The sequence below is a fragment of the Aedes albopictus genome, chromosome 3 (genome assembly GCF_035046485.1).
Source record: "Aedes albopictus strain Foshan chromosome 3, AalbF5, whole genome shotgun sequence".
Taxonomy (NCBI): Eukaryota; Metazoa; Arthropoda; class Insecta; order Diptera; family Culicidae; genus Aedes; species Aedes albopictus.
The window spans coordinates 332,410,421-332,437,095 of record NC_085138.1 but is presented as its reverse complement, the minus strand read 5'-3'; the positions used below and the strand labels follow the sequence as shown (position 1 = coordinate 332,437,095).

Below are 26,675 nucleotides of genomic sequence, written 5' to 3'. Positions count from 1 at the left end.
ATAGATGGTTGAAAGTTTCTGTACAAAAACCATCTTACAGTCTCTTACAGTTTGATGGTTTTGGCTTTCTAAGAGAGGCAATTACTTATATATTCACATGCGTAAAAAGAAATTTGCATATAATTGCCTACAGCTAGGTTATATATGCTTGAAATATGGTCAAAAAAACTACAAAAATCGTTATAACTATTTTATTTTTGAAATTAGCGGGATGTCGTGTTCAGCAAAGTTATGTGTTTTACCATTATCTATAACTTTGTAGAACATCAGAAAAATGTAGAATCAACTCTTCTAAAGTTATTGCGCAAAAACCCTTTTCAAAGGGCTGATGATGAAAAACGTAACGTATCTTGAAAAGTAACGGAATTACAAACTTGGCGTCTTTGGCAAAGTTGCTCCAAATAACATTTTCTACAACTTTTATGAATACACCAATCGTGTATCTTGAAAAATGCAAAAAATAAATTTTCTATCTCACTTTTAGGGGGATTGATCATTTTTTACAATTGAACTATAAGAAGCTCCTTATTATAGCGAAAAACTTTCTCGAAGACACCATAACACTAAACGTCATAGTTAAAAAGTTATTAATTAAGCGCGCTAAAACGACGAAATCAGCCACTGTGCGGTGGTTCTCTACGGACACGAGACATGGACGATGCTCGAGGAGGACCTGCAAGCACTCGGAGTTTTCGAGCGACGGGTGCTAAGGACTATCTTCGGCGGTGTGCAGGAGAACGGTGTGTGGCGGAGAAGGATGAACCACGAGCTCGCTGCACTTCACGGCGAACACTGTATCCAGAAAGTAGCCAAAGCTGGAAGGATACGGTGGGCAGGGCATGTTGCAAGAATGCCGGACAACAACCCTGCAAAGTTGGTGTTTGCTAACCATCCGGTTGGTACAAGAAGGCGTGGAGCGCAGAGAGCACGATGGGCGGACCAGGTGGAGCGTGATCTGGCGAGTGTTGGGCGTGACCGAGGATGGAGAGCTGCAGCTGCAAATCGAGTATTATGGCGGCAAATTGTTGATTCAGTATTATCATGAATTTGATGTGAACTAAATAAATGAAAACCTTCCTCTTCGTTCCTTCCTTCCTCTAAATCCGATCCGATTTTGAAAATAATACGCAGTTGTTCAACAAAAAGTCAGAAATACAAAAAAATGAGGAAATGCATCCAGTTTTGCCTTAAGTAATGCCTACGCTAGCTTCACATGAAATTCATTTGGAGATTGATTTAGAAATCGACTGATAAATGCAACCCATAAAAAGATTCTCATAAGATTTTTTTTATAACTTCTTATATTTGTTTTTTATTCACTCATTTAAATTTTTTGCTGAAATTATTTATATTTTTAGAAACTGTTCGTAATATTCCTTTCGGAATCGTGCTATAGACTCCGCAGAAAATTTCGAACAGAAAATCTGTTATAATTAATTCGAACTTGCGGTACAAACCACTGAGAATATTGGTGAAACTTTTGCAGGAGTTTCTTGAGAAATTCATTCTTTAGTTATGACTAGTACTACATACTTGTAGCACAGTTTTATTTGTTCCTTTGTCCTTTCGGTAGAGATTCTTCTGATTGTTCCAAAAATTTTTTCAGAATATTGTGAAGATTTTCATAAATTTCTGGGTTATGCTTCAATATGCTTCTAAGATTTCCCATTGGAACTTTTTTAGATGTTCTGCTAAACAGAGAAATTCCTTCGGTGATTTTAATTCCTTGATTGTGTATTTATTTCCTAAAACCTGATCAGGAGTTCCATTAGATGATTCTCTTATCTTAATGATTTCTCCGATAAATTCTCTCAATATTACGTTTTATAGACTCCATTGAATCTTTCTATATATACTTCAAAGATATCATTCATATACTAATTTTGGTCATGTTGGGGCTCTGAAGTCAATTCAGTTCAACTTATTTTAGAATCAACGGAATATTGCATCAAAACTTCAAGATGTCTGTCAAATTTGGATTTTGAATTGGATTTCAGGTGAGTTTGCACCCAAAATAAGTCTAGGGATTCCTCGAGAAATTGTACCATCACTCTTTCTCATGAGCTCCACGAAAATTTGCTTCATGCTTTGCTTCGAAATTTCTGGATTCGCCTAGACAATGAAAGCTCAAGAGAGCATTCGTAAGAATTAAATATTGGAAAATTTTGTAATTAATAAGAGAGCACAGATTGGCAAATTGAGAGATGACTTAGCTTAGCTTAGCTTAGACTGACTGCACATATCTATGGTTGCTACTCCGTGATTGACCCGAACCAATGACAGTTGCGCAATGAATCAACTGAATAATTGACTGGGAGTGGTCAACATTCTCACTGTGCACGCTTCAGAGATTCTCTTTCACAGTACAATAACGGCGCCAGCCACGTCCTTGCAGTCAGGTTGGGAGAGGGAAGGAATATTAGTACCAACCTTTGTTAAGTGGAGGACCGCGTTTACCGCTGCGAATCCACCAAAGGCTGCAGGAAGGAGTGTTTGTTATTAGTGAAGGTATCGTTTGGTCAGGATTCACTTTGAAAAGTAATATGACCTTTTGATGTTTGTTCGCCATGCCGGCCGCTGTGACATTGTTCGCTTTACGCGGAAAGCAGACAATCGAACACTCGCGTTGAGTGATCGCTCAATATTTACCACAACCGACGTGTCCGAATAAGCACCCGATCTCGCCATTGTTCGCTTCACGCGGGAAGCAAACAGAAGATCATGCACGTCAAGTGATCGCTCAATATTTACCACAACCGACGTGTCCGAACAAACACACAGTCTCGCCATTGTTTGCTTCACGCGGGAAGCAAACAATAGATCACTCACGTCAAGTGATCGCTCAATATTAACCACAACCGACGTGTCCGAACAAACACACAGTCTCGCCATTGTTCGCTTCACGCGGGAAGCAGACAATCGAACACTCGCGGGGAGTGATCGCTCAGTGTTTACCACAACCGACGTGTCCGAACAATCTCACGATGTCGCCATTGTTCGCTTCACGCGGGAAGCAAACAATAGACCACTCGCGTCAAGTGATCGCTCAATATTTACCACAACCAACGTGTCCGAACAAGCACACAGTCTCGCCATTGTTCGCTTCGCGCGGGAAGCAGACAATCGAAAACTCGCGGGGAGTGATCGCTCAGTGTTTACCACAACCGACGTGTCCGAACAAGCACACAATCTCGCCATTGTTCGCTTTACGCGGGAAGCAAACAATAGACTATTCGCTGGAAGTGATCGCTCAATATTTACCACAACCGACGTGTCCGAACAAGCACACAGTCTCACCATATTGTTCGCTTCACGCGGGAAGCAAACAATAGATCACTCACGTCAAGTGATCGCTCAATATTTACCACAACCGACGTGTCCGAATAAGCACCCGATCTCGCCATTGTTCGCTTCACGCGGGAAGCAAACAGAAGATCATGCACGTCAAGTGATCGCTCAATATTTACCACAACCGACGTGTCCGAACAAACACACAGTCTCGCCATTGTTTGCTTCACGCGGGAAGCAAACAATAGATCACTCACGTCAAGTGATCGCTCAATATTTACCACAACCGACGTGTCCGAATAAGCACCCGATCTCGCCATTGTTCGCTTCACGCGGGAAGCAAACAAAAGGTCACTCATGTCAAGTCATCGCTCAATATTTACCACAACCGACTACCAAACTACCAAAACCCAACATAAAGAAGTTGACATGTATAGTAACCTACGCTACTACGATAACAAACAAACTACAGATAATAAACATTATTTTTCACATTTGAGTTGAGTTTACTAAAATTATAAGTACACAGGGCCAAACACCCGACAAGGAATGAACTCAAGAAAAAACATCCGAAAAATTCAGGATGTTTGAGCATTGGATTTTTTGCCTTACCCAGTGTTAAGGTGTTACGATTGGCAAATTGAGAGATGACTTTGTTAAAAAAAAACGCCTTCTGATGGTATTTGAACCCACGACTCCGTATTTGCTAGACCGGCGCTTAATCGATCTAAGCCACAGAACAGGTAACGTTTCCGCGGAATAGGAAGTGATTAAACAAAATATTTTGCCGATCAGATATTTACGAATTCTGTAAAAAAATACTGAACATTTTACCAGCAATTTTATGGAAACTCCACTTGGAAGCTTTTTTAGAAGCAACACCGGGTATTTCTGATTTTTTGTAAGACTTTTCGGTTTTTTTTCGATAATTTGGTTCTAAATTTCCCTGGGAATTATGTAAATTTTTCAACAATTGTTAGAAGTACTAGTGTGTTCTGATTTTTTTCATTAAGCTGACATATATTTCGATTTTTTTAATGTCATTCCCATCTCGGAAAATTTTGTTCGAAAATTCATATTTTAAGTGCGCCCCTCTTAAAATATGAATTTTCGAACAAAATTTTCCGAGAAGGGGTGACATAAAAAAAATCGAAATTTATGTCAGCTTAATGGAAAAAAATCAGAACACACTAGTACTTCTAACAATTGTTGAAAAAATAATAAACAGTTCAAGAAATTAAAAAAAAAATTAGGGGATATTTGAGTCGCCCGTCTTAACAAATCCGATGAGTTTTACGAAATTCACATAGTGTCTGGGTATTTTTTCATTAAATACATATATTATTTATCATTCCCCCTTGAAGAGTAAATAAGCTCTGCGACAAAAGAAAAAATAAACATGAGATTTATTCGGCCTTATTCCATAAGTTTTTTAGTTTCAAAAATGTTTCTAAGGTTTTATTATTATATTTATTCATTGTGTTGTGTTTTCTCGTCCTTCATATAGGGTATTGGTTCCCTTATTTAGCATGTGGATCCCATTTTCATCCTTCGAAGAACAAGGGATTGAAACGCTGTTTGTTTTGTTTCTAATTTTGATTTTTTTGTTAAAAATGAGCACCCATGAACATAAAGAGTTGTTTTCGAATAGGAGGAATAAGGGAGCGTGAGATTACTGATGGCATACATGCCCTATGATCTGCCTTGAATTTTGAGATTTTGTCCGTTCTGAGTTTCTTTTTGTAGTTCCACAACCATCATTGCATGGAAACCCTTTTTTGTCTTTTATTTTCTTTTTGAGCTGTTTTTGTGTAGTCCATAATCATACAATGTTAATGATATTCTGTTCGAATAACGTCATGTGAATTAGTTTTAAGAACCACCTTTGTAGTCTTTCCAGGCGAGCCCTTCTGGCTCGTCCTGTGGTTCCGTTCAAAATTTAGTTAGAGAAACCTCAACTTAGGGCTGTTATCAGAAAGTTTGTCTCACGGTTTGGGTTAGATTCTGATTAATATCAAGATTTTTTCAATACAATGTTTAAGAGAATTTTTCAATTAATTATTTCGAAGATATTACAATGATAACTTTCAAGTTTCTTTGTGGAGGTTGCTGAAGATTCCAAGAGAAATTAGACTATCTCCATTGTTACCATTATTTCTTTATTAAAGAGATTTTCAGCCCAAGAAAAATAATAGGGGTATTCACGAAACAGAATAAATTGCTGCGTAAGCCATGATTTTCCGCTTATTTGAAATGTTTCATGATTTTGCGAATGAAATAATCAAAGATTGCCTTGGTGATCGCGACGTTTAATCAGTTTAATCAGTTTACGCTGTTTAGTGAATCCCCCTAATGTCATATTGATCTAGTAGTTGTGCAAAATACTCTGTTAGGCGATACAAATTACCAGGCATTTTTTGATAAATTTATCCAGGAATTTATTCAATACTTTCACCAACATGTTTCTCGAATCTCTTTCTGGGATTGAAATTTTTTTTATTAACCTTTTTCGTGCATAAGCTTGCACTCACCTCACTGGCCCAGTGCACGTTTAGGGGTCATAATGACCCCAATGCACGACTAGGGTTAATTTTGACTCTTGAAATTCAGTTTCCAAGATTTCACAATTGCTTTGTTTCCGGAGAGAGTCTCATTTTTTTAATTGTAAAGGAATTCAAACAAACAGGTGGAAATACCGAAACATGATAGGTCTCAGTTTTGATGTGAGGCTGGATATAAATAAATTTCAATTGTAGATATATTTGAAAATTAAAAACCAAATCACCAGGCATCCCTGATCTAGACCCATGAGATATACCAGGATATTCTCCGATGGGCTTGTAGCCTTAAATCTCCTTGGCATGGCTCGCCATGAGTACTTGTGCGAAGGCGAAGAAAACTTTTTTCCGAGACACCCCCTCGTGTTCCCGCGGGGCCCCCTACATATTCCAAGGCCACCGCCTGCCACCCCTCAAGACTGGAACAAAAAAGGGGAAAGCGGCGCGGTACGATAATGAACTGGCTGTTAATTTTCAAGTTGGTGCTTCTTCTGACGTGCGGCGATGGTGGTTAAGTGTATTTGTGTGGGTGTGGGTGCGTTCGAGAGTGCTGCTGGGAACCCAGCCCAGAAGAGGCTGGAGTTGAAACGAGCTTTAACATTTTGGTCTTCTCACTCAGTTGTACTAGGTTCTGTCCGGAACCAGCTGGGTGAATTATGGGGGAAGTGAGGCGTGTCGTGTTGGATGAGAATCGTTCGTAGGTGGAATGTGCCTGGTGTGCTAGATGATTTCAGTTTAATGACAAATAAATTGGTGCATGATTCGAAAACTGGGAAACCGTTACGGTCTGGGAACAAATGGTTGCTGATGGATTTTGATTAATGGAAAGATGCTGCGGCAGGCGAGGCATGATGCTGCTGTGGTGAATGGGAAGCGAAGATTAGGGCGATTATAATTGTGATGGGAATTTCGGAAACGTGTGCTCTATGCGAAACGTGTGATGATGAATATTTCTGGGTAATTCCGAGAGAAGATTTTGCCTATGTTCAGGTTGATGAATGATATATTCTTGAATTGAAAATTTTTGTAGTAGCAAAACCAAAAACAAATGAATGAAATGTGTTCTGTTGCAGATGAGATGTAGCACGAGAAAAAAAGAAAACATCAATATCTTGTCCATTTTTCCAAAGAGTTTATCTTTTTCTTCGCCTTTTTCTGGGACAGGGACTGTTCTTAGTGTTCTATGAATTTTTCCACAGATGTTTTTCTTATTCTTCAATCAGTTACCTAAACCTAATTTACAGCTTTTTTGTCCACTAGGGCACTGCGTGAGCGATTTCAATTGGAGTTTTAAATTAAGAAAAATGTATAGATTTTTTGATTCTATACAAAAGAGCACCTTTTTCTGAGCCACTATGATTTTTTTCAGATTTTTAGAACTTTATTTTGGTACTCAAAATCAATTTCAAAGAGATTTTTTGAAATCACCTTTTGACAGCTGGGTAACTGTTTGACAGCTCCACCCAGTACAAAATGCGACGAGGGGTGATTCGACAAATCGCTCCCATACAAACTTCAAATTGATTTTTAAATAGGTTCCCGGGCACCAAAATTCATGAAAATTTGGATTTCGGCTCAGTTTTGCATGCAGATTCAGAATATGGAATTATCTCAACACCGCTAAAGAATCCAATTGGCGGCTGCACTTACACTTTGTAACAGCGCCTAAATGTATTCTATTCTAATTCTACTACATTTATCGAACTGGTTGCCTTTTGCGCTGCTGTCACTTTTCTACCTTGTCCATGGTACAGCACGAGGGTCGAGGATGTTGTTGTGTGACTCCTGTTCCTTTTCCAGTCCGATTGGGGGTCCATTATGAGTTGCCGTTTAGCCGATATCCAAGTTTCCGGGTCCGTTAGAGCATACGCTCAGAAGAGGGTCAGGTTCAGGTATAGGCCGCTATTGGGGGGAAGAGTAACTGACGAAAAATTGCAAGTGCCGGGGCTGGGATAGAAACCATGACCATCCACTTATGAAGTGAACGTGCAGCCACTATGCCACGGGCCCCGGCAAACAGATGTTATCTGAGTGTTTTCTTGCCAATAGGCAATTCTTACATTCGGATATCGTGTATCAGACACGAAGATATTTTTCTTGGGAATTCAAGAAAAGCTTTACCGTTGGTTGTCACTCCAGTATTGCAAGATCAGCTACACTTTTAGTTTTACATAAGGAACCAAAAAGTTATGGCGTCTTTGACATCTTCAGTGTGTAAGTGTTGAAGATATTTCAACGTTTGCAGCGTTAAATCGCAGGGTAATTAGAGAAAGAGGGAAGAAGTGATGATACAATCACTCGCCCACGGAAGAATTCACCATTGCGTTTGTGCAAGTTCAAGCGTATGTTGAAGTGTTTGGGAAATGGTTGTTTGGCAGAGATTCAAGTTAGTAAATAAATTGCCGTTTGATAGACTTGAGATGGTAGATTGTATAAGTCGATAGAAAGATGAAAAGTCTAAGGAAAGAAGCAGTCTAGGGATTGACCTTAGGACCTTCGGCATTCGAGTCAGAAGCTCCGTCAGAGTCATACGTTCAGCCTTTCCTCGGGGAAGGCAATGAAATATCCAAATTGAGAAGATTATACACCGTCCTGGAAATCTATTCCAAACACCCTCAGCATAGTTTTGTCAAATAATTGCGCTTACAATAATGACGGATAAAAGAACGCTTAAAAGTACCTAAAAAGTGTTCACAAAGTATTACAAAACTCTATTACGTACATGTAATTGACAGACGTGCTAGCAACAGATCCCGTATCTGATAATCCCACGCAGTCACAGAATTTCAAACACTTCCAGCAAATGAAATCAATCACAAAACTCTTTTCCACCCCTTCCCACACGTGGAAAACTTCCAAACCACTTATATGGGCGGGGGCCATATGCTGCTTTTTTAGCATTCCTCCTGCCAGCAGCCAGTGTCAGAGCGTCGTCGTCCTCACGCTCACCCGAGACCTCAAAGCCAAAATAATTGGATTTCACCAATTATTTTTCCTTGGGAGACCAAACTGAGCCACCCACAAAGTTTTTCCACTTGCTGCCCTTCGCTCATGGTTGCCCTCCGGTGACCACCGCTAAGTTGGTTGAGCTCCTCGGGTTGCTGCCAAAGGGTTCTGGGGTCTGTTGGGTGGGGAGCCCATGCGAAGTGGCTCACACATGGATCACCACAGGTTGATGCTGCCGGCTGGGCTGCCACCACCGACCGCCCTTGGGTGGAACGAGGAGAAAATCTGTCAAAACAAGTTCTTTTGTTGGTCGCTTTACGCTTCATCGCATGGCGGCAGACGCAAACGGTCTTCGTCTTTCTCTCTAGCTCCTCTAGCGCAGCAGCAGCCGTGAGGTTCCTTTTTGCCCCGGCTTGTCCGCATTTATGTGCAGATGTGTTCCCATGCTAAAGGCGAATGACGACGACGATGGTCCTATATGTGTGGAAATGGCGTGTGTCTGGAAAAGCGAGTATGTGGAAAAACTTTGACCAAGATCGGCGTTGGCTGCGAACACCCCCCGGTGGGAAAAGGGCCATGGCTGGCCAGGCCGTGCGGGGTTGCGTGGAATGGGAAGTGTTCCATAATCTGCTGCCAGTTTCTCACCGCACCCATTAACCTCCCAGGCTGAGCGGGGTTGGAGGAACCCGAGCAGAGCTATCACTTCCCCTTTCATGTGTCAATGGCACACGAGCAACTCGAAGCCGACGGCACGGAACGGAACAGAGGAAAAATGCGGTATCAAGATCAAGGTTCCATCCAGTCTGAAATATCCTTTCAACTCGCTGGTGTTCGTTGTCGCTCTTTTCCTCGGCCATTTCTTACTGATGTTGGTCTTCATGACACGCAGTGGCCGGGGCTTGGCCTGGAAAAGCGGTTGAAAATTTTTATTTTCTACCACCTGGTTTTCTTTTTTTAACTCTTCATATGGATCTCACTCAGGGTCCATATAGCCACATCTGTAAAGGTGTACGTATTCAGCATGACCATGTTGGGGGTGACGGCTTCGATTTCCGACCAGTCTAGAAACTTTTCGTTAGGGAAAATTGCTTAACTTCCTTGGGCATAACGTATCTTCGTACCTGCCACACGATATACAGAAGCTCTCAGTTAATATTCAATTTAAAACTAAGCTGAGAAACAGGCAAGTGGTGACGTTACGTCAAGAAGTAGAAGAAGAATTAGAAAAAGAAGGAAACTGACCTACATATAAGTTGCCTCTTGTTGGTTTTAATTCAGTTGTTCGGATTTGACCGAGAATCTAGAACTTCATCCCAAAGATTCTGGAGAAATTTCTTCCAGGGATTCTTTCAAAAGTTCCTTCAGAGATTGTTACTGGGGTTCCTGTAATAGTTTCTGCTGTAGCACTTTCGAATAATTAAATGACATTCTTCTACGTCCTCTTTAGCGATTTCTCAAGAATTTTTGGGTTTACTCTCGAGAAGTTACTTATAAAATTGCTCTATGAAATGTCTGGAATGCGTAGTATTTCACGTGGTTATCTCTTAGAATTAATTAGAGGTACTTCTTTGGGGACTCTTTACTTTCTGGGATGTTGTTTTGGAATTCCTTTATAGAATCTTATGAGATTCTTATATGTAATCTCTTGGAATTCCTCATGAAGTTCTTTTGGAATTCGTCAAAAGCCCTTTTTTGGATTCCTCTAAGTATTGTAATTTCTTAAAATTTTGATTTGAAAATCTTTTGTCATATTTTGAAAAGTAATTTCTCAAGAAAGTTCCTTCATAGATTCCTAAATGAATTCCTTCACGGATTCCTTTACGGATTTCTTTTGGGATACCCGTAGGAAATTTTATGTGATTTATTCATGACATCTCTTGGAATACCTAAGGAACTACTTTTAGGTGTCGCTAAAGGACTCTTTCAGGGATTTCTCAGAATATTTCTGGGATTAATTAAGGAGTTCTCATACGATTCCCCTTGGTCATCTCTTGAAATTCGTTAAGATGCTTTTGTTTTGGTTTTAATACCTGAATGAGTTCTCGGTATTTGGGAACGTCCATAAATTACATCACCCAAAAATCTACCATTTTCCACTCCCCCTTACCCTCTATGTCACACTTTATGTATGGGACCTCTGAAATTTTTGTGTGGCTCGTCATACTTTGCTGGACCCCCCTTCCCCCTCAAAGCGTGACCTAATTTATGGACGTTCCCTTTCTGCAAGAGTTCTTCCTAGGTTTTTTTTTCAATATTTTTCCAAATTTCATCTAAGATGTCTCCAGAACTTTCTTCTGGAATTCCCCCTAGGAGCAGAGTCGACTCCAAATTAAAGCACTACCAGAGAGCAAAAGTTCTGCACCATGCTTCCAAACCCAAAGCTAGAGCGTGTTCTCTCATTTCGCTTCACCTCACTACTTGCAGTTTGTGACCACAAAAATAGGCGGAGTCGTTTTGCAAAAAGTGCATTTGCTCAAAATGTGACACCACAGAGGTGTGTTTGTGCTTCTAAATGAATTATTGACAAGCCTATAAGTACGTGTATACATTTTTCATGCCATCCGATCGACGCCATCATTCTGTGAACAGCGCTATTCAACTTGCCGACAACTTATTGGGATCCACAAAAATGAGAAGACTCTTCATGCAGGGATGGAAACGCTCTCATCGCGAATCAACTCGTGAGTGAAAAACCAACAAACGGTTTACTCACGGTGCCGAGAGTAAGCCGTGTGTGAGTTTATTCGCACCTACCTGGTTCATGAACCAAAACAAAACAAAAATACTAATGAGTTTTTATTCGCGAAGAACTAGTCTGCCGTGTGCAGCATAGTTGTCCCATGTTCTATGGGAATCCCTATTAACATGGGACAACTATGCTGCACACGGCAGTAGTGGGGATGCGGGAATTGCATTTTAGAGCGATTTTTATAGCAAAGCAAGCAATTATCCATCAGAAAGTAATGTTTTGTCGAAGACGGCCAATAACAAGACATACATCTACCCTCTTGTTCCTAATACTTTGGCAACGACAAGCACACTAGCGCCGCGAACGACTTCAGGGAACAACCAATGAGAGTCTATTACAGGTGGGGAAGAAGAAGAGATGGTTATGTATTAGTAAGCAAAGAAAAATGTAAACACAAATAGTGACGTCACTATCTGACACGCGTTCTTATGGGAGCTCGCTTTGCATGTAGTAGTGAGATGTTTTGCACCAAACACGGATCTCACGCACACGAAGTTTCTTCTTCCACACCTTTATTAGACTCCCATTGGGGATTTCATTTATTCATTTATTTAGTATTACATCAAATTTAAGATAAAACTGAATCAACAATATTTCTCCATAATACACTCTCATTGCAGGGTTGCCACATTTAAATCTGTATATTTTTCGTATAAAATCTGTATATCTGTATTTCAAAGCAAAAAATCTGTATTTTCAATCTGTATCAATAATTATGAGAAAAATTTAAAAAATCGACAAAGAAACAAAGAAAATCTAAGTATTTATAACTAACTGGAATTGTCACGCTGATTTTTTTTGTTGACAGCAATATCCAAAATTAGAATTCTGACTTTGGCTCAAAAATCTGTATAAATCTGTATTGTTTTTCAGAAAATCTGTAAACATATCTGTAAAATCTGTATAATTTCTAAGTTTTCAAAAAATCTGTAATTCTGTATATACAGATTCTGTATCGAAAAATTTCCGTAAAATCTGTAAAATACAGATTAATCTGTATGTGTGGCAACCCTGCATTGGGAAACAACATCTTAAATAAGTGTGCGTGCAATGTTACACATGCCGTGTAAGAATATACATGTACACGCACACAATCATGTTTTAATGTTCCCGTGAATCGTTCTGGGTATTTCGACCATGTCGCCTACGACAGGGTGGGAGCTGTCTGTCTTGCTATTAGCCGTTTTCGGTTTTGTGCTTCATTTTTCCTGAAAAGTAGGACTGTCGGCCGTGTCAATGCGTTTTTTTTCACTATTTTGAAAAATGCTCAGAGCTACTTCGCGAATCATAGACGAATCCGTACCATCTTCGTTAGCTCGCGAGTGAAGATGTGCGAATATATTCAGGCCTATGTTGTTCACGACTAGGTTTGCTTTGTAATTGCGTCTGCTCAGCTGCAACCCTCATTATTTTCCATCCCTGTCTTCATGCTGATTGTTGTAGCTTCTATGTTTCTCTTTGCCAAGCCTGCTCCGGAGGTCTCTCTGGAATTTCTGCAAAAAAATTCTGTGATTCCATCAGGTTCAATTATGGGATTCTTCAATGTGATTTCTCTGGCAATCTTTCTGGAAATCCAGCTTCGATTCGTTATGAAATTTGCAGAAGTTGTATGAAAGTTGCAGAAGCAACTTCTGGAATTCCAACAAGAGTTATTTTCAGTATTCCAATTGGAGTTCCTTCCTGAATGTATCCATGAGTTCGCTCTTCGTTCCTGTTAGGGATGGGAACACTCACTTGCAGAGAGTTACACTTACTTGATGTTTTCTCAGCTCAGAAGCATGCAATCAAGGAATGGTGTATGGACGACTTTTCCCATGTGGTTTTGTCTAAAAGTTTGTCGAATAGAGTAGGGGTCGCTCTGGCATATCAAAGTGGTGACAGAGCTGTGAAAGCGATTCTCCACGAGGTGAGTGTAATTTACATTCACCTCGTGGAGAATTGCCTTCGCAGCTCCTTCACGACTTTGGTATGTGTGTGCAACCCCTACTCTATTCGGCAAACTTTAAGACAAAACCACAAGCCAAAAGTCGTCCATACATCATTTCTTGATTGCACGCTTTTGAGCTGAGAAAGCATCAAGTGAGTGTAACTCTCTGCAAGTGAGTGTTCCCATCCTTGGTTCCTGCAATAGCTTCGACTGGATTTCCTCCAGAATCGCCTTTGATTTTTTTCAGATTTTTCTCATGAGACTTATCAAGAGGATTCTAGGAGAAATCATTGGAACTCATTACTAGATTAATACCCAGAAGGGACTCTCAGAGAAATCCCAGACTATAATTTTGCAGGAACTTCTATAAACCATTTTTTTCAAGGAACTTCTGAAGGAATCTAGATACGTCCACTACCAGGAGGCTAGATTTTAGAGTCTTTGGGTTATGGGTAAAATGGAGGCATAAGAATGAAAAATCTGAAGTGCTTGCTTAGATGCGCCAAGGAATGCCTCATGTGATTCCTCCAGGTATTACAACAGGATTTATTTCAGGGAATCTTTTCGGGTTAGCATCAAATTTCTCATTCACGTGATTAAATTTCACGGATGTATCCACCTCCATCCACGATAATGGAATTTCACTGAATAAGATGAAAAATAAAAGTCTCTCACTCCAGCACTCACGATAATTCTCTTTCTCTTTATCTACAACTCAATCTTCTGTATCGAATCATGCTTGTTACTACATTGGCTTATCCGGATAAACAACCAAGCACCACTACGTCTGAAAGTCTCTTCTTCTTCTTTGACTATATGACCATCAGAAAGTCGCAACCGATACACGAGAACAATAATTTGACGTTTAGTGGTATCGTGTTTACACAAAATGTACTTGTTTCTATGACCATCTTGATAACACAATACCGCTAAGATGTCAACCGAGTGTAAACGTGGATTGGTGCATATACTGAGCAAACATTTTCTCCTGCAAGAGATTTGTGAGTGAACGCTAGTTGCAGACAGCATACTTTTACCACGCAAACGACCCGTAGTGAGACCCTTTTCTATCGTCTATGTGTGCAATAAAATACACAGGCTACTTTATCCGGAAAATATCAGTGACAGATCAATACTCGCGTGAGTGACGGGAAAATTTGAAGGGCTGTTTTCAGGATTTCTTCATTTATGTCTCGAGAGATTCCTCCAGTGATTTAGAAAAAATACGGAGATTTATCCACGTAGTCTTCCAAAGAATCTCCAACGAATTTATAGTTATTCCTCCAAAAAAATGTCATTGTCTTCAGCAATCCTTAAGTAATTTAGATTGGAATTTATTCACATTTTTTCTAAGAAATTCCACAGAGATAACTCCAAAAATTTGTCCCAGCAATTTCTTCATAAATTGCTTCTCGCAATCCTACCAAGATTCCACCTATAATTCCCCTGAAAATTTCTACTGGTATTTCACCTGGAGTAACCCTGGGGGCTCTCTCAGAGAAATTTCAATGAGTATTTATCCAGATATTCGTCTGGGGTTTTCTTCAGCGATATCTCTTGGTTTTTTTGAAATATTTTTCTTCAGCGATATCTCTTGTTTTTTTTTTAAATATTTTTTTCAGTGATTTGTCCAGGAATTCATCTAAGGATTTCTCCATGGACACGAAAGCTCGAACATTCATTGCAAAGTGCGGTAAAAATTCGAAATCACTAGATATTTTCCAGATAATCCTTGATATCTTGATCAATTTTGCTGAAAATTTGATTGATCCAAAATCAAAGAGCTCGTCATCAAATAAAGCCCTCAAAAGCCTGGTCAAGTTTTCCGATGTCGGGATTCTTCTTTTTTTTTCTCTAAATCGTGGAATGCAGGAGTTGCCAGTTTTAAAGATTCATTCACCAATCCTGGACCTTTTAATTCCGCCCAAGGTACAAAACATACTACACTCATTCGAAGAGGGTATTCTGCTTAGAGGGTTCAAAAAGTCGGTACAAGACTAGAATCTACTAAAGTCCAGAGCCATCTTTCTCAAACTATGGGTCGCGACCCACTAGCCCCATAACAAATACACGTGTCGATAAAGAAGTTTGAGAAAGGCTGGTCTAAATAGAGTATAGTCCTTGATGTCAAGAGGGAGTTCTTTTATGTAGAATGAAGCTTGAGAAACAAGCATTTGAAAATTGTTACGCTTCACTAACAGGTGTCCGGTCATTTAACCGAATGGCATTTTGCCAAACGCCATTTAGCCGATTGAGTTATTTGGCCAGATGCAGTTTGGCCGATTATGTTCAAAAGAATTTAAAGGAACATTTTGACATTCTAGCTACCAATGAGATCATCAGTAATATTTACTTATTTTAACCCTAGTAGGTCTTTGGGTCAATATGACCCCAGACAGGCACGCTGAATGTGCCTTACGCCTTCGTGGATATTTCTTTTTTTTTTAAATCATAGGCTGTTCTTTCGAGTTATACCGCTTGGAGAGCAGCGACACAATCGCCTAAGGGGACTGGATGCACTGTCACATTTTTTGATTTTTTTTATTAAACCTGGTAGGTAGAAAATGTTTTTCTTTTTTACAAAAACAAACTTTGTTTAGAAAGTTTGTACACAAATGATTTTTGTAAAAGCAAAAATAAAATTCCACCTGGAAACAATTCTGGAAATACCTTGACTCTTACTCTAAATGTGCATGATAACCGATTCTGAAAATGTTAAATAAAAAAAAAACAAAAATCAAAAAATGAGAAAATGCATCCAGTTTTGCCTCCGTTGTCTAATTATCATTCAGTTTGTACAGCCTCTGGCTGAAGCCGGTGTTCGTGTTTTAAAAAAATGTTACTTGAGTAGAATCGATATACAGCGATATCAGCGAATAGCGAGAAGGATGAACCACGAGCTCGCTGCACTTTACGGCGAACCTAGCATCCAGAAGGTGGCCAAAGCCTGAAGGATACGGTGGGCAGGGCATGTTGCAAGAATGCCGGATAACAACCCTGCAAAGCTGGTGTTTGCAACTGATCCGGTTGGCACAAGAAGGCGTGGAGCGCAGAGAACACGATGGGCGGACCAGGTGGAGCGTGACCTGGCGAACATTGGGCGCGACCGAGGTCACGTCTTCTATAAAGTCTGATCCTCGAGATACAGACGTTTTGAATCTTGGCACCCGTGGTTTAGGTATCCTACATGTGCAAGCCCACAAGTAGGCGTGCAATGCCTCTTTTGTGATCTTGACTAGTTAATGATCTTCCAAAAAACTGGAATAACGTAACTTATTTTGAATCAAAAAGTGCTGGCTGCTGAAGGTTGTCTTTGTCTTCCTGGATTCTTTGTTCAATCGCAGAAGCTTTCGTTAATTTGGTTGACAATTTGTGGAACTTAAACAACATTAGCAACTGTTGGTGATTTGTCCATCTTTCAGTCATAACCTTGCCACTGTGTCACCATCGTGAGAAAATGGGAAAAAGCCTTCATCGCCCTTCACGGATGGTGGTCGGTCGTTCGCCGAACAAATCGATGCCGAAGGAAACATGTGATATTGTTTTGACAGGGCCCTAGCCGAGCCGATGATTAGAGCGAGATGTTGGACACCACCAAACCAGCAATAGCAGCAGCAGCAGCAGCAGGCACGTAGCGGCGGAATTTGATTGAAATTGAACCTACGGAAATTGGATATTTACCACTCGGCAGTGGGGGCGGGGCGGCGCGCGTGAGCACAACCTAAGGGAGCCACCGGCCGCTCAGTCATTGACTGTTGCGCCCATTTGCGGTTCCAAAAGATTTCTCGGTAAACTTAATTGGATCTGGGCGGTTATCTGTGAACGGTGGTTTGTCTGCGGTGACGCACTTGTCAACAGATTTTTGAGCGATAATTGCCTCACTTTGACAGGCCTACTAAACTTTCGAACGTGCGACAAGCGCGCGCGATAAGCCCCCGGACAAATGGGCTCGTAAAATGTGTGTTCTACTCTTTAATGACTCCGGCCCGGCGTCGAGAGATTGTGACCCAAGGGACCGAGAAGGGAGATAATCCTGGCTATCGTTTTAAGAATTTTTAATGACCTCTTGACTGAGCAGCAGCGATCACTTCTCGCTTCTTGTCCCTTTCACATTTGAAGTTTACGCGCTTTTCATATGCAGCACACACAGAGGTTATTGCACCGCTCATCTCGAGAAGGCAGGCAAATCGAAGGAAGAAAATGACGACGACGACGGTTACTGTGGCGGACAGATGTTTTCACTTGTCATGTCGGGTACGCTAGGGACCTGTCGGTAGAGGGAGGAGCCAGGAAGAATGAAAGATCAAAACGGAATTCTCGCTCCCGGGTCGTCGACAACGAGTTGGTTGGTTGGTTGGTAATCTAATACCCTTGTTAACGCACATTCGGAAGTGCTCATCCGAGAAGAGTTATATGCTTCGGTGTGAATTTTTCTACTCGATTGATGCGATCACTTTACAATGCTGGAAAGTGAATGATGATGCGGGAAGGGGTGTTGTAAATAATGATCCATAACCATTGTGATGCCACATTTCTTTGTTGAGAATGTGTGTGCACAAAACGACATCGACACAAATTCTTCAAGGATCTATTGGAGGTTCTCTTAAAACGTTACTAAGATTCCTGTGAGAATTTAGCGGTGCTGGGGCGCGTGGCGTAGTTGGTCAAACGCTCGCTTCTTAAGCGGATTATCATGATACAACACCTACTCTCTTCTGAGCCCTTTACTAAATCTAATGGCCCTAGCAGACCCCAATTAATGGACATCGGCAAACAGCAAATCCTTATGAATCCTCATTGGGAATGTAAGTGGAACAACAGCAACATCATTCTACCATGCATAGAGAATAAACGTTAAAGCAGATAAAAAGCAATCAGTTCGATATAGCAGAATAGAATACATTCAGGCGCTCTACAAAGTGTAAATATAATCAATCTCTGTTAGTGATAATACTTATGTAGTGCCCAAGTAAACAATAAAAAGAGCTGTACATTAGGTTAAGCCCATAGGAAAAACTGCTATAAATATCATTCATAACCTCAAACAAGGTAACGCATTAAGTATAAAACTGAGATTACATATTTCATGACTTCGTTGAACTACGTGACAACGGAGAAAACATATGTAACTGCCCCCGCTCAACTGTTAAGTTAACATTTGAGTTGCTCCCAATACAAACTTGATTTTTCGATAGTTCATTTCAGCGTACAGTCTCAAACGTGCCGATCGACGGTTTTATCAAAGAAAGTTTACGTATGTCCCACGTTCGCGATTTGATTTAAGTCATCGCCCCCTTGAACAACCCGTTAGTCGTTATGGAACGTTTATTAAGACCGCACGCGTCATGTACCTCTATTGCATAGCATTGGGGATATTTGCATCGAGTTTTGGGATATCATGTTCGGATACCAGTGATGCAAGACCGTGTGTAAAAGGCGAACCGGATTTTTTCTGTCCATCGCCACCAACGGTACTGGAAGTGTACATTCCTCATGAGCAGTACTGCAACCGTTACTACAAATGCCTGTACGGATTGGCGCACAGCATGCAGTGTCCTCCAGGAACCTACTTCAACCCACGGGAAAATATATGTAGTCGTGATAAGTCGTTCTGTCGTCGTCCGAAACCGTGCACCATTCAAGTTCCGGGCTGTTTGAACTGCGTCAATCAGTTTGTTAAGCTGTCACACAATGCTGCCGAATTTGGGATGTGCAATAGCGAGGGGCAGGCAACGCGGTACAAGTGTCCGGAGGCGTTCGATCCAAGAAGTAGGAAATATGTACCGTTGCAGTTCATCAATGGGAGATGTGAGGCACCGGCCAGGTCCAACTGCTGTTTGGATTCGGTTATCAGTTCTACTGCTTGGAGTAAGATGAAAAGCTCAAATGCAAAATGTGATACGATATGTGAAGAACCAACGCAGAGAACTTGCTCGAATACTGAAAGTACAACGACAAGTGAAGATACTACTACAACGGTGACCCAGTCTACCACTACGTTTGAGAGACCTACTTCGACAACTATGGAGACCACTACGTCTGAAGAGTCAACTGCTACGAGTGCTGAATCTACTTCAACGACAACCGTGCCCACCACAACAAGCGAAGAGCCAACTACTACGTCAGTTGAAACCACTACATCGATTGAGCCAACGACAACCACTGAAGAGTTGGCAACAACAACAACTGTTGAAGTTAACACAACGACTGATGAACCAATCACAACTACTTCCGAGGAAACAACGACAAGCGAAGATCCATCACCTGAAGAAGAAACTTCAACGACTGCTGAGTTTTTTACGTCGCCCATACAGTCTACTACAACAAGTGAAGATGAAACGGAGGAAGACGATGATGATGATGAAGAGCCAACTTCAACAACTACCAAGTTTACCACATCAACGAAAAAATCTCCTACAACTACGACTAGAAAAAGGATAACTACGACGACAAGAAGACCTACCAGAATGCCACCAAAACCAAGTACGGTGGACCTCGAAACAACAATAACCGTTCAACCCACTATAACTTTTGAATCTTCTACCATAACGGAAACTGAATCAACTACGACAACCGAAGAACCGGCCACAACGTCTACCACTACTAGAAAGCCAACCACGACAACCAGGAAGTCAATGAGAACGACAACAGCATTACTCACTATTGCAGAAGCACAAATTACCACTACAAAGGAAGAGGATGCAGAGGTTACAACTACTAAGCAACCAACAACGACTGAACAATCCACCCAAGCACCCCAAGAATCAAATGAAGAAGAGACATAGCTGAGCATGACAAACACTGCACTATTTGGGATCAAGAATTTGTAGATGTACTGCGAGACCCATACCATACAAGAAGATGATATATTTTTGTAAAATACGATAAGACTGAATATCACGCTAGTATTGTGTCGGATGCTATGTAATAGTATGTATAAATAAGTGACGCAAAGACGGCATTCATTTATTTGTTATTACCCTGGTGTCCATGAATGCATTTTAAACAGTCCATTACCTGGAACATTACTTTAGTTTTAAACAGTTTTAGTACAACAGAGGGCAACAGGTGTATGTAAAACAGAAGCGCGAAACACATATAAAACATGAATTTAAGGCGGAAAGTTACTTATCTAAACCTTTCATTATTTCTATTTTTACAATTTCATACATTCCCAAGTTTCCGATTCATATATTCCCAAGTAATTTGGCAGTTTATGATTAGAGTACAGGGGATGGCCAAAATGTTTGGGATAGGCAATTTTTTTTTCTCTCACAAAAAAAATCAACATGCCATAACTTTCCATAGAGTGCATCAAAAAATCTCAAATTTTGACTGTTTGTCAACCTATTATATGTGCATCATTGGTACAAATACCATCTTCATACTTAGAGCAAGCTGTAAATTTATAAACTACTAGCTGTCCCGGCAAACTTTGTCTTGCCCGGTTGTGGTGGTTTGCCAACTGTTGAGCTCAAAATATCACCGCACTCTAGATTGGTTTTATTTCGATCGTGTTGATTTCCTTCCCAGCTCATGAAAAATCAGTACTATATCAATTTGCTTACTTTTCTGGTTGATTTTCATAGCTTTTTGTACATATAAACACAGCCACCACGAATATGAACCAAACCATGCAAGAGTCATGCTGATCGGTTCATCCGTTCTTGAGTTTTGTTGCCTCAAAGGAACTTCAAACTCATTTTTATATATATATAGATAGATATAGATATAGAAGATGTATGGGATATGATGGGTTCCTTTTGTTACAGGTTGTATGATGTAGCATTTTTTAACTTGTTTATATATCTAACTGAATCCTCAATTCACAGTTTCGTGGCACTATATGTCGGCATCCTGTTCTCGTTGCAATAATAGCTGATCAGTGGAATAAAATGCTATCCATTTCTTATGACCAGCAAGAGCTACATACCTAGTTATGTACTACATGTAAACATTCAGTCTAAACAATAGTCAATTTGATGTTTGTTAAGAAGTAGGTCACTTAAACTCTTCTTCTTGTTACCGTATCGATTGAAACAAAGCCTGTTTATAAGAGTTGTGTTCTAAAATTTGTGTTTTAGGCGTTTCCAGGGGTATACAGTGAGTCACAAAAGGTTTCAAGTGTGTTCCAAGGGTGCTTCATGGGATTTCATGTGCGCTTCAGAATATTTCAGGGCGTTTCAAAGGAGCTCAGGAGGCCTCATAGTTGTTCTAGGCCTAGGGGGTTCAGGTTGTCCGAAGAAGTTTCAGGAGCATTTCAGGAGATTTCAAATGGGGTTTTGAGGTCTTCTAAAGTTTTCAAGTGGCTTTAGGTGAGTGTCAGGAGGCTTTTATGTGGCTTTCAGGGGAAGTAAAGGGGTTTCATGGGGTTTCATAGGAGTATTAAAGGGCTTCAGGATGTTTTGTTTTGGAGTACGTATTAACGGGTTTTAAGGAGTTTCATGAGAGTGGTTAAACATTGCGTTGTGCATTTTTCTCGTGAGATGCTCTAAGTTTTACCCTCGCAGCCTTAGGGGGAATGAAAATCGCTAGTTTTTATTTTTATTATTATTATTATTATTTCTAACGTTACGGTCTTGTCAGAACGGTTTGCTAAACTTAATTTTGGCTTGGTTTTAGTTCGATTGAGTATGGACTATCGCAATGCGGAAAACTTTTCTTTCCCAAGTTATCTGGAATTCGGGTTTCACAATTTGGGATTTCACGATCTTTTTGTATGAAGATTGAATTCTTCAAAAAACTCTATCAAAACTCAGAATAGAAGCGACAAGAATAATCTAAAACTAACGTTTTTCATTCCCATAACATTACGAGTAAAAGTTCATACCTTAAGGCGTGTCCACGAAATATCACATAATATAGAGCTACACTTTTGTATATTTTGAAAAACTTTGTCGAACACCTCGAAGTGACAATAGGTCGGCCAAATACCCCAACAACTTTTAGAAGTCGAAAGCATCCAAGTTTTATTTTTCAAAAATCAAAAGCAAGAAGATTACAAAGTTGTTTTTGGAAGTTTTTGATCAGTTAAGAGGACGCAAGAGCGAATTTTAATTACATTTCGGGAGGGGTAACAGTTTGGTTTCAAGAAAATTCAATTAGGCGCAGAAGGTTTATATGAAATAGGTTTGGTGTCTTTAAGAGTTTTAGAGGAGCTTCGATGATCTTAGAAGGGCTTCATGAAAAATTCAGGATACTGATAAGAATTTTAAGAAAGGATTTTTGTATTCTCATGAGTGGTTTTAGGAGAGAAAGGCGGCATGAATTTTTTATCCCCGTTCAACCTTCGCAAAAGTATCGTTTTCCGTTATATTTGTCACCTGTATGACAAGCTAAAACCAAGGTCTAGCCTAATGTACTCATTAAAACCACATGTCTTTCTATATTCTTCCTTAAAGTTTCTTTAAGCCATCTTATTCCCTGCTAAACCAAGACATAAACCTCATACTTTAGCTTGATCTTATTCCCGAAGAAACCTCAAACCAACCAGAAAAATAATCCTTAAATGTACAGCTTACACAAACAAAAGAACACTTGAACATTGCGTTTCATTTTATTTTATGTTTCTATTGCTTCGTGGCTCGCTTGCCGTTTGGACTATTTGAGCTCATCAAATTTTCATTGAAGTTTTTCTTGTATGCAAGATTGTTGGCAAGCTCCATATTGCAGCCAACCTGTTATTTTACAAACCTATGAAAAATTATGTTGAATACGACAAAGGTCATTCTGTTAGAGTAACTCGATGTAAGAACCCTTATTTATTTTTGAAATTCTTCACAAAATAATCTCAGTTCAACGTTTTGTCTGTTTGTCCTTTTGTTCTTCGACTGTCTATCATAGATTTCTGTTGCTCTATTTAAATACTTTGTCGGATTGGAAGTGACGATTGTTAGAGTATTGCGGATATTGTGTAAAGTTATTCTTTCGTCGCATAGTTTACGTGCCAGGCAGTTACGCGCAGCTCTACACCAGTTGCGCGCATTAATAATTAGGAGAGAGGATAGAGACTACGTCGATGCGCGCCAAAGCTACTTGCAGCACGTTCCCAATGTCTGCGACCAAAACAAACATTGACGCTCGCCCACCGTTGATTTTGATAACTTGCGTCGAAGGGTAGGTTAACTCATTATGGTCCCTTTCGAGATTGTTTTAATGAGACGGAAGTGAAACAATATTTCCTGGAATTGTTCATGATTCGATTGGTTTTGCCATTATTTGTTGCACGCAGTCTTGTACCAATCACACGCAGTGGATACCGGTTGGTTATGTTTTGCAAATACGAATACTGTACAACTGACTGAGAAATGGGTGAAAGTGTAAAACAGATTTTTTTTTCTTGAAAAGCGCAATACTCTAATGAATATTACTTTGCCGTCGATAGACCTGCTATCACGACATATTATTGGTTAAGGAGCTTACAGTTCAATGAGAGGGAGTCATTTAGTTTTATCTAAGAATCGATGTAGTGTTGTGTCTCAGAAAAGCATCGGAGAGTTTCACTTTCAAGGATTGAAGCGCCTGAATGAAAAAGAATAAGACGTGGGAATCAAAATTATTACCGTTATTTAGCGAAAGTGTAGCCAGCCAACTAGCTCAGTGACTTGAAATAACCAAAGGCTTTATAACTTACAATAGAAACACTCAATGCTGAGGCCATCGATTTCTTTTGTTTTTCTGAACAATACGTTATTCTATTTTGTGAGCTTCGTGACCGTGCGATTAGCAGGGAATGAAATTATCAGCAAATTGAGACGAAAATTGACGTTTTCCGAGCAACCGAACAATTCAACGATTCTTTTTCCAGCGAGAAATGTTAATCGGTCGCTGCTGTTGTCCACGACCAAATATAGCCGAGAACTGAAAATCTATCTTGCCATTTTCGCTATGGGGCTGTCCATAAACCACGTGGTCATTTTTTTGGGACTTTTCAACCCCCCCCCTCCGCGTGGTCATTAGTCCATACAAAAAATTTTATTTGTCCATACAAAATGGTCATTGGCCGACCCCCCCGCCCCATGAACAACGTGGTTTATGGACAGCCCCTATCCAACTTTATCGCCTTGCCAATTATCGGAAGGCAAATAACAAAAATTGTGCCACCAACGGGATTCGAATCTAGACCCTCCACAAAAATGTGTCTTGGCGCGCATCATAACCATGCGACCACACAAGCTGCTCGAGAGGAAGAAGAAATTCGATGCATAAAAGCTACCTTCGGTGACGACGACAAGACGGAAAGGCGAACAAAGAGCAGAAAGCAAACCAGTCGACTTTTCATTGCTGGTGATAATCCATTTTCGGCGCTGCGCTGCGGGATGAGCGAGAACGCATTCTCGGGAGAAAACCGGGTCTGAATTTATCGCACGTCTTTTTTCGCTGATAATGCGTGCGAGAGAGTTTTCTATGATCGCGATCGTGATCGATAATTTCATTCCCTGGCGATTAGTAGCGTTAGTTCTCTAGGTGCTTCGTAAGCCGTGGAGTGTGGGTGTGACCAGTCTGGGAATTTTTGTTCTCTCTCTCTCTCTCTCTCTCTTCTTGGCGTAACGTCCTCACTGGGACAAAGCCTGCTTCTCAGCTTAGTGTTCTATGAGCACTTCCACAGTTATTAACTGAGAGCTTCCTCTGCCAATGACCATTTTGCATACGTATATCGTGTGGCAGGCACGAAGATACTCTATGCCCAAGGAAGTCAAGGAAATTTCCTTTACGAAAAGATCCTGGACCGACCGGGAATCGAACCCGTCACCCTCAGCATGGTCATGCTGAATACCCGTGCGTTCACCGCCTCGGCTATATGGGCCCTTTTTTTTTGTTCGTGTTAAGTAAAATTCTCCACTAGGCCATTGGGTGTTATGCTTGTTCTCCGTTGTCTAGTGTTAGTAATGTTAAGTTTGTGTAGCTTCTTGCCAAGCCTGTGCACAAGGGACAACCCCTCCCGTTGCGATGTTACATACACTAGGCGCCCCTCCACCTTTTGTTAAAATTGAGAAAAGCCCCTCCCTTGTCGCCTTTTCAGTGTACGGGCTTGCTTCTCGCTGAAAACAGTGTCTCTATATTATTATCAAATAAATAATTCTTCTTCTGCGACAAAGCCTGCTTCTCAGCATAGTGTTCTACGAGCACTTCCACAGATATTAACTGAGAGCTTCCTCAGCCAATGACCATTTTGCATAAGAATATCGTTTGGCAGGCACAAAGATACTTGGAAACACCGAGGAAATTTCCATTAGGAAAACTTATTGAGCTGATCGGAAATCGAACCCGTTACCCTCAGCGTGGCTACGTCTTTATAGATGTGGCTATATGGGCCCTCAATGCCTACAAATGACGAAACGTGTCTCTCTGATGGCTGATTCACTCGTTCCTTTGCGGCTAACTTCTCAGCTGGTTGAAGCTAAACTGATGAAATTTATTTTTTTGAAATACTTTTTACCATGGATACAACACATTATCAATCAGCGCTGTACACTATACAGGTCGGACTCGAATATCCGGAGTCAGGTTCTAACGTTTCCCAAAATAATATTTCTGAAACGGAATGCTGTAAGAAGCTGAAGTTTTGACTGATCATTAATCAAAGTTGGATGGACAAAATGTCCAAATTTCAGTTTTATAGAGCATTCCGTTCTTTAGCTATATGTTTGAGAAGCATCAGAACCCAACTCCGGATAATCGAGTCCGACCTGTAATTACAATTTAGGCGATGGTTTTTTTCCTATTTTAACCATCCTAAGATATTAAGCTAGGCGCACCACGACGGCGTAGTGTAAGGTCAGCGAGCCTTTCTGGGTCATATTGACCCCAACATTCTACTAGGATTAAACAAAACTGAAAAAAGATTGCTTTAAGGAATATTTCAACTTTTTAACTCTCACAACAAGAACCGCGTAAACAACAGCCCCACTGTACTCAAAGCCCCGTCTTATAATAAGCACGTTTCACAAGTGTTTTCCGCGTACAACTTCCTTATCCTAATCGCCGTACACGTGCAAAACACTGTTCCGCGTTTGCCGCTTACGCTCGCCCAAACCGGACACCAATCACGTACCGAACTCGACAAAAAGTACGTTTATAGACCTACGGTGGACACAGTTTCCCACAATCGTTTCAGCATGAGAATTCCTTATGTGGTTTTTTGTGCCGTAGGGCTCGCACTCGCCATCCCTGGAGTGTCCGCGCAGTGCTCCAGCTGCGTCAGCTG

The 26,675-nt window shown here is 40.6% G+C and overlaps 2 protein-coding genes across 3 annotated transcripts in view; both read left to right on the top strand.

The window, feature by feature from the left end:
- Positions 1-26,675, top strand: part of LOC109410089 (insulin-like growth factor-binding protein complex acid labile subunit) — an 878,026-nt gene that overhangs the window by 11,714 nt on the left and 839,637 nt on the right. The window lies entirely within an intron of this gene.
- On the top strand, positions 13,443-26,669 carry LOC109622041 (integumentary mucin C.1-like). Its single transcript, XM_062842948.1, has one exon. The coding sequence runs from the start codon at positions 18,814-18,816 to the stop codon at positions 20,251-20,253; it is 1,440 nt and encodes a 479-aa protein (XP_062698932.1). The 5' UTR covers positions 13,443-18,813; the 3' UTR covers positions 20,254-26,669.

Excerpts from the sequence above, each read along its gene's own strand:
- LOC109622041 (XM_062842948.1), top strand. The coding sequence starts at position 18,814 with ATGTACCTCTATTGCATAGCATTGGGGATATTTGCATCGAGTTTTGGG.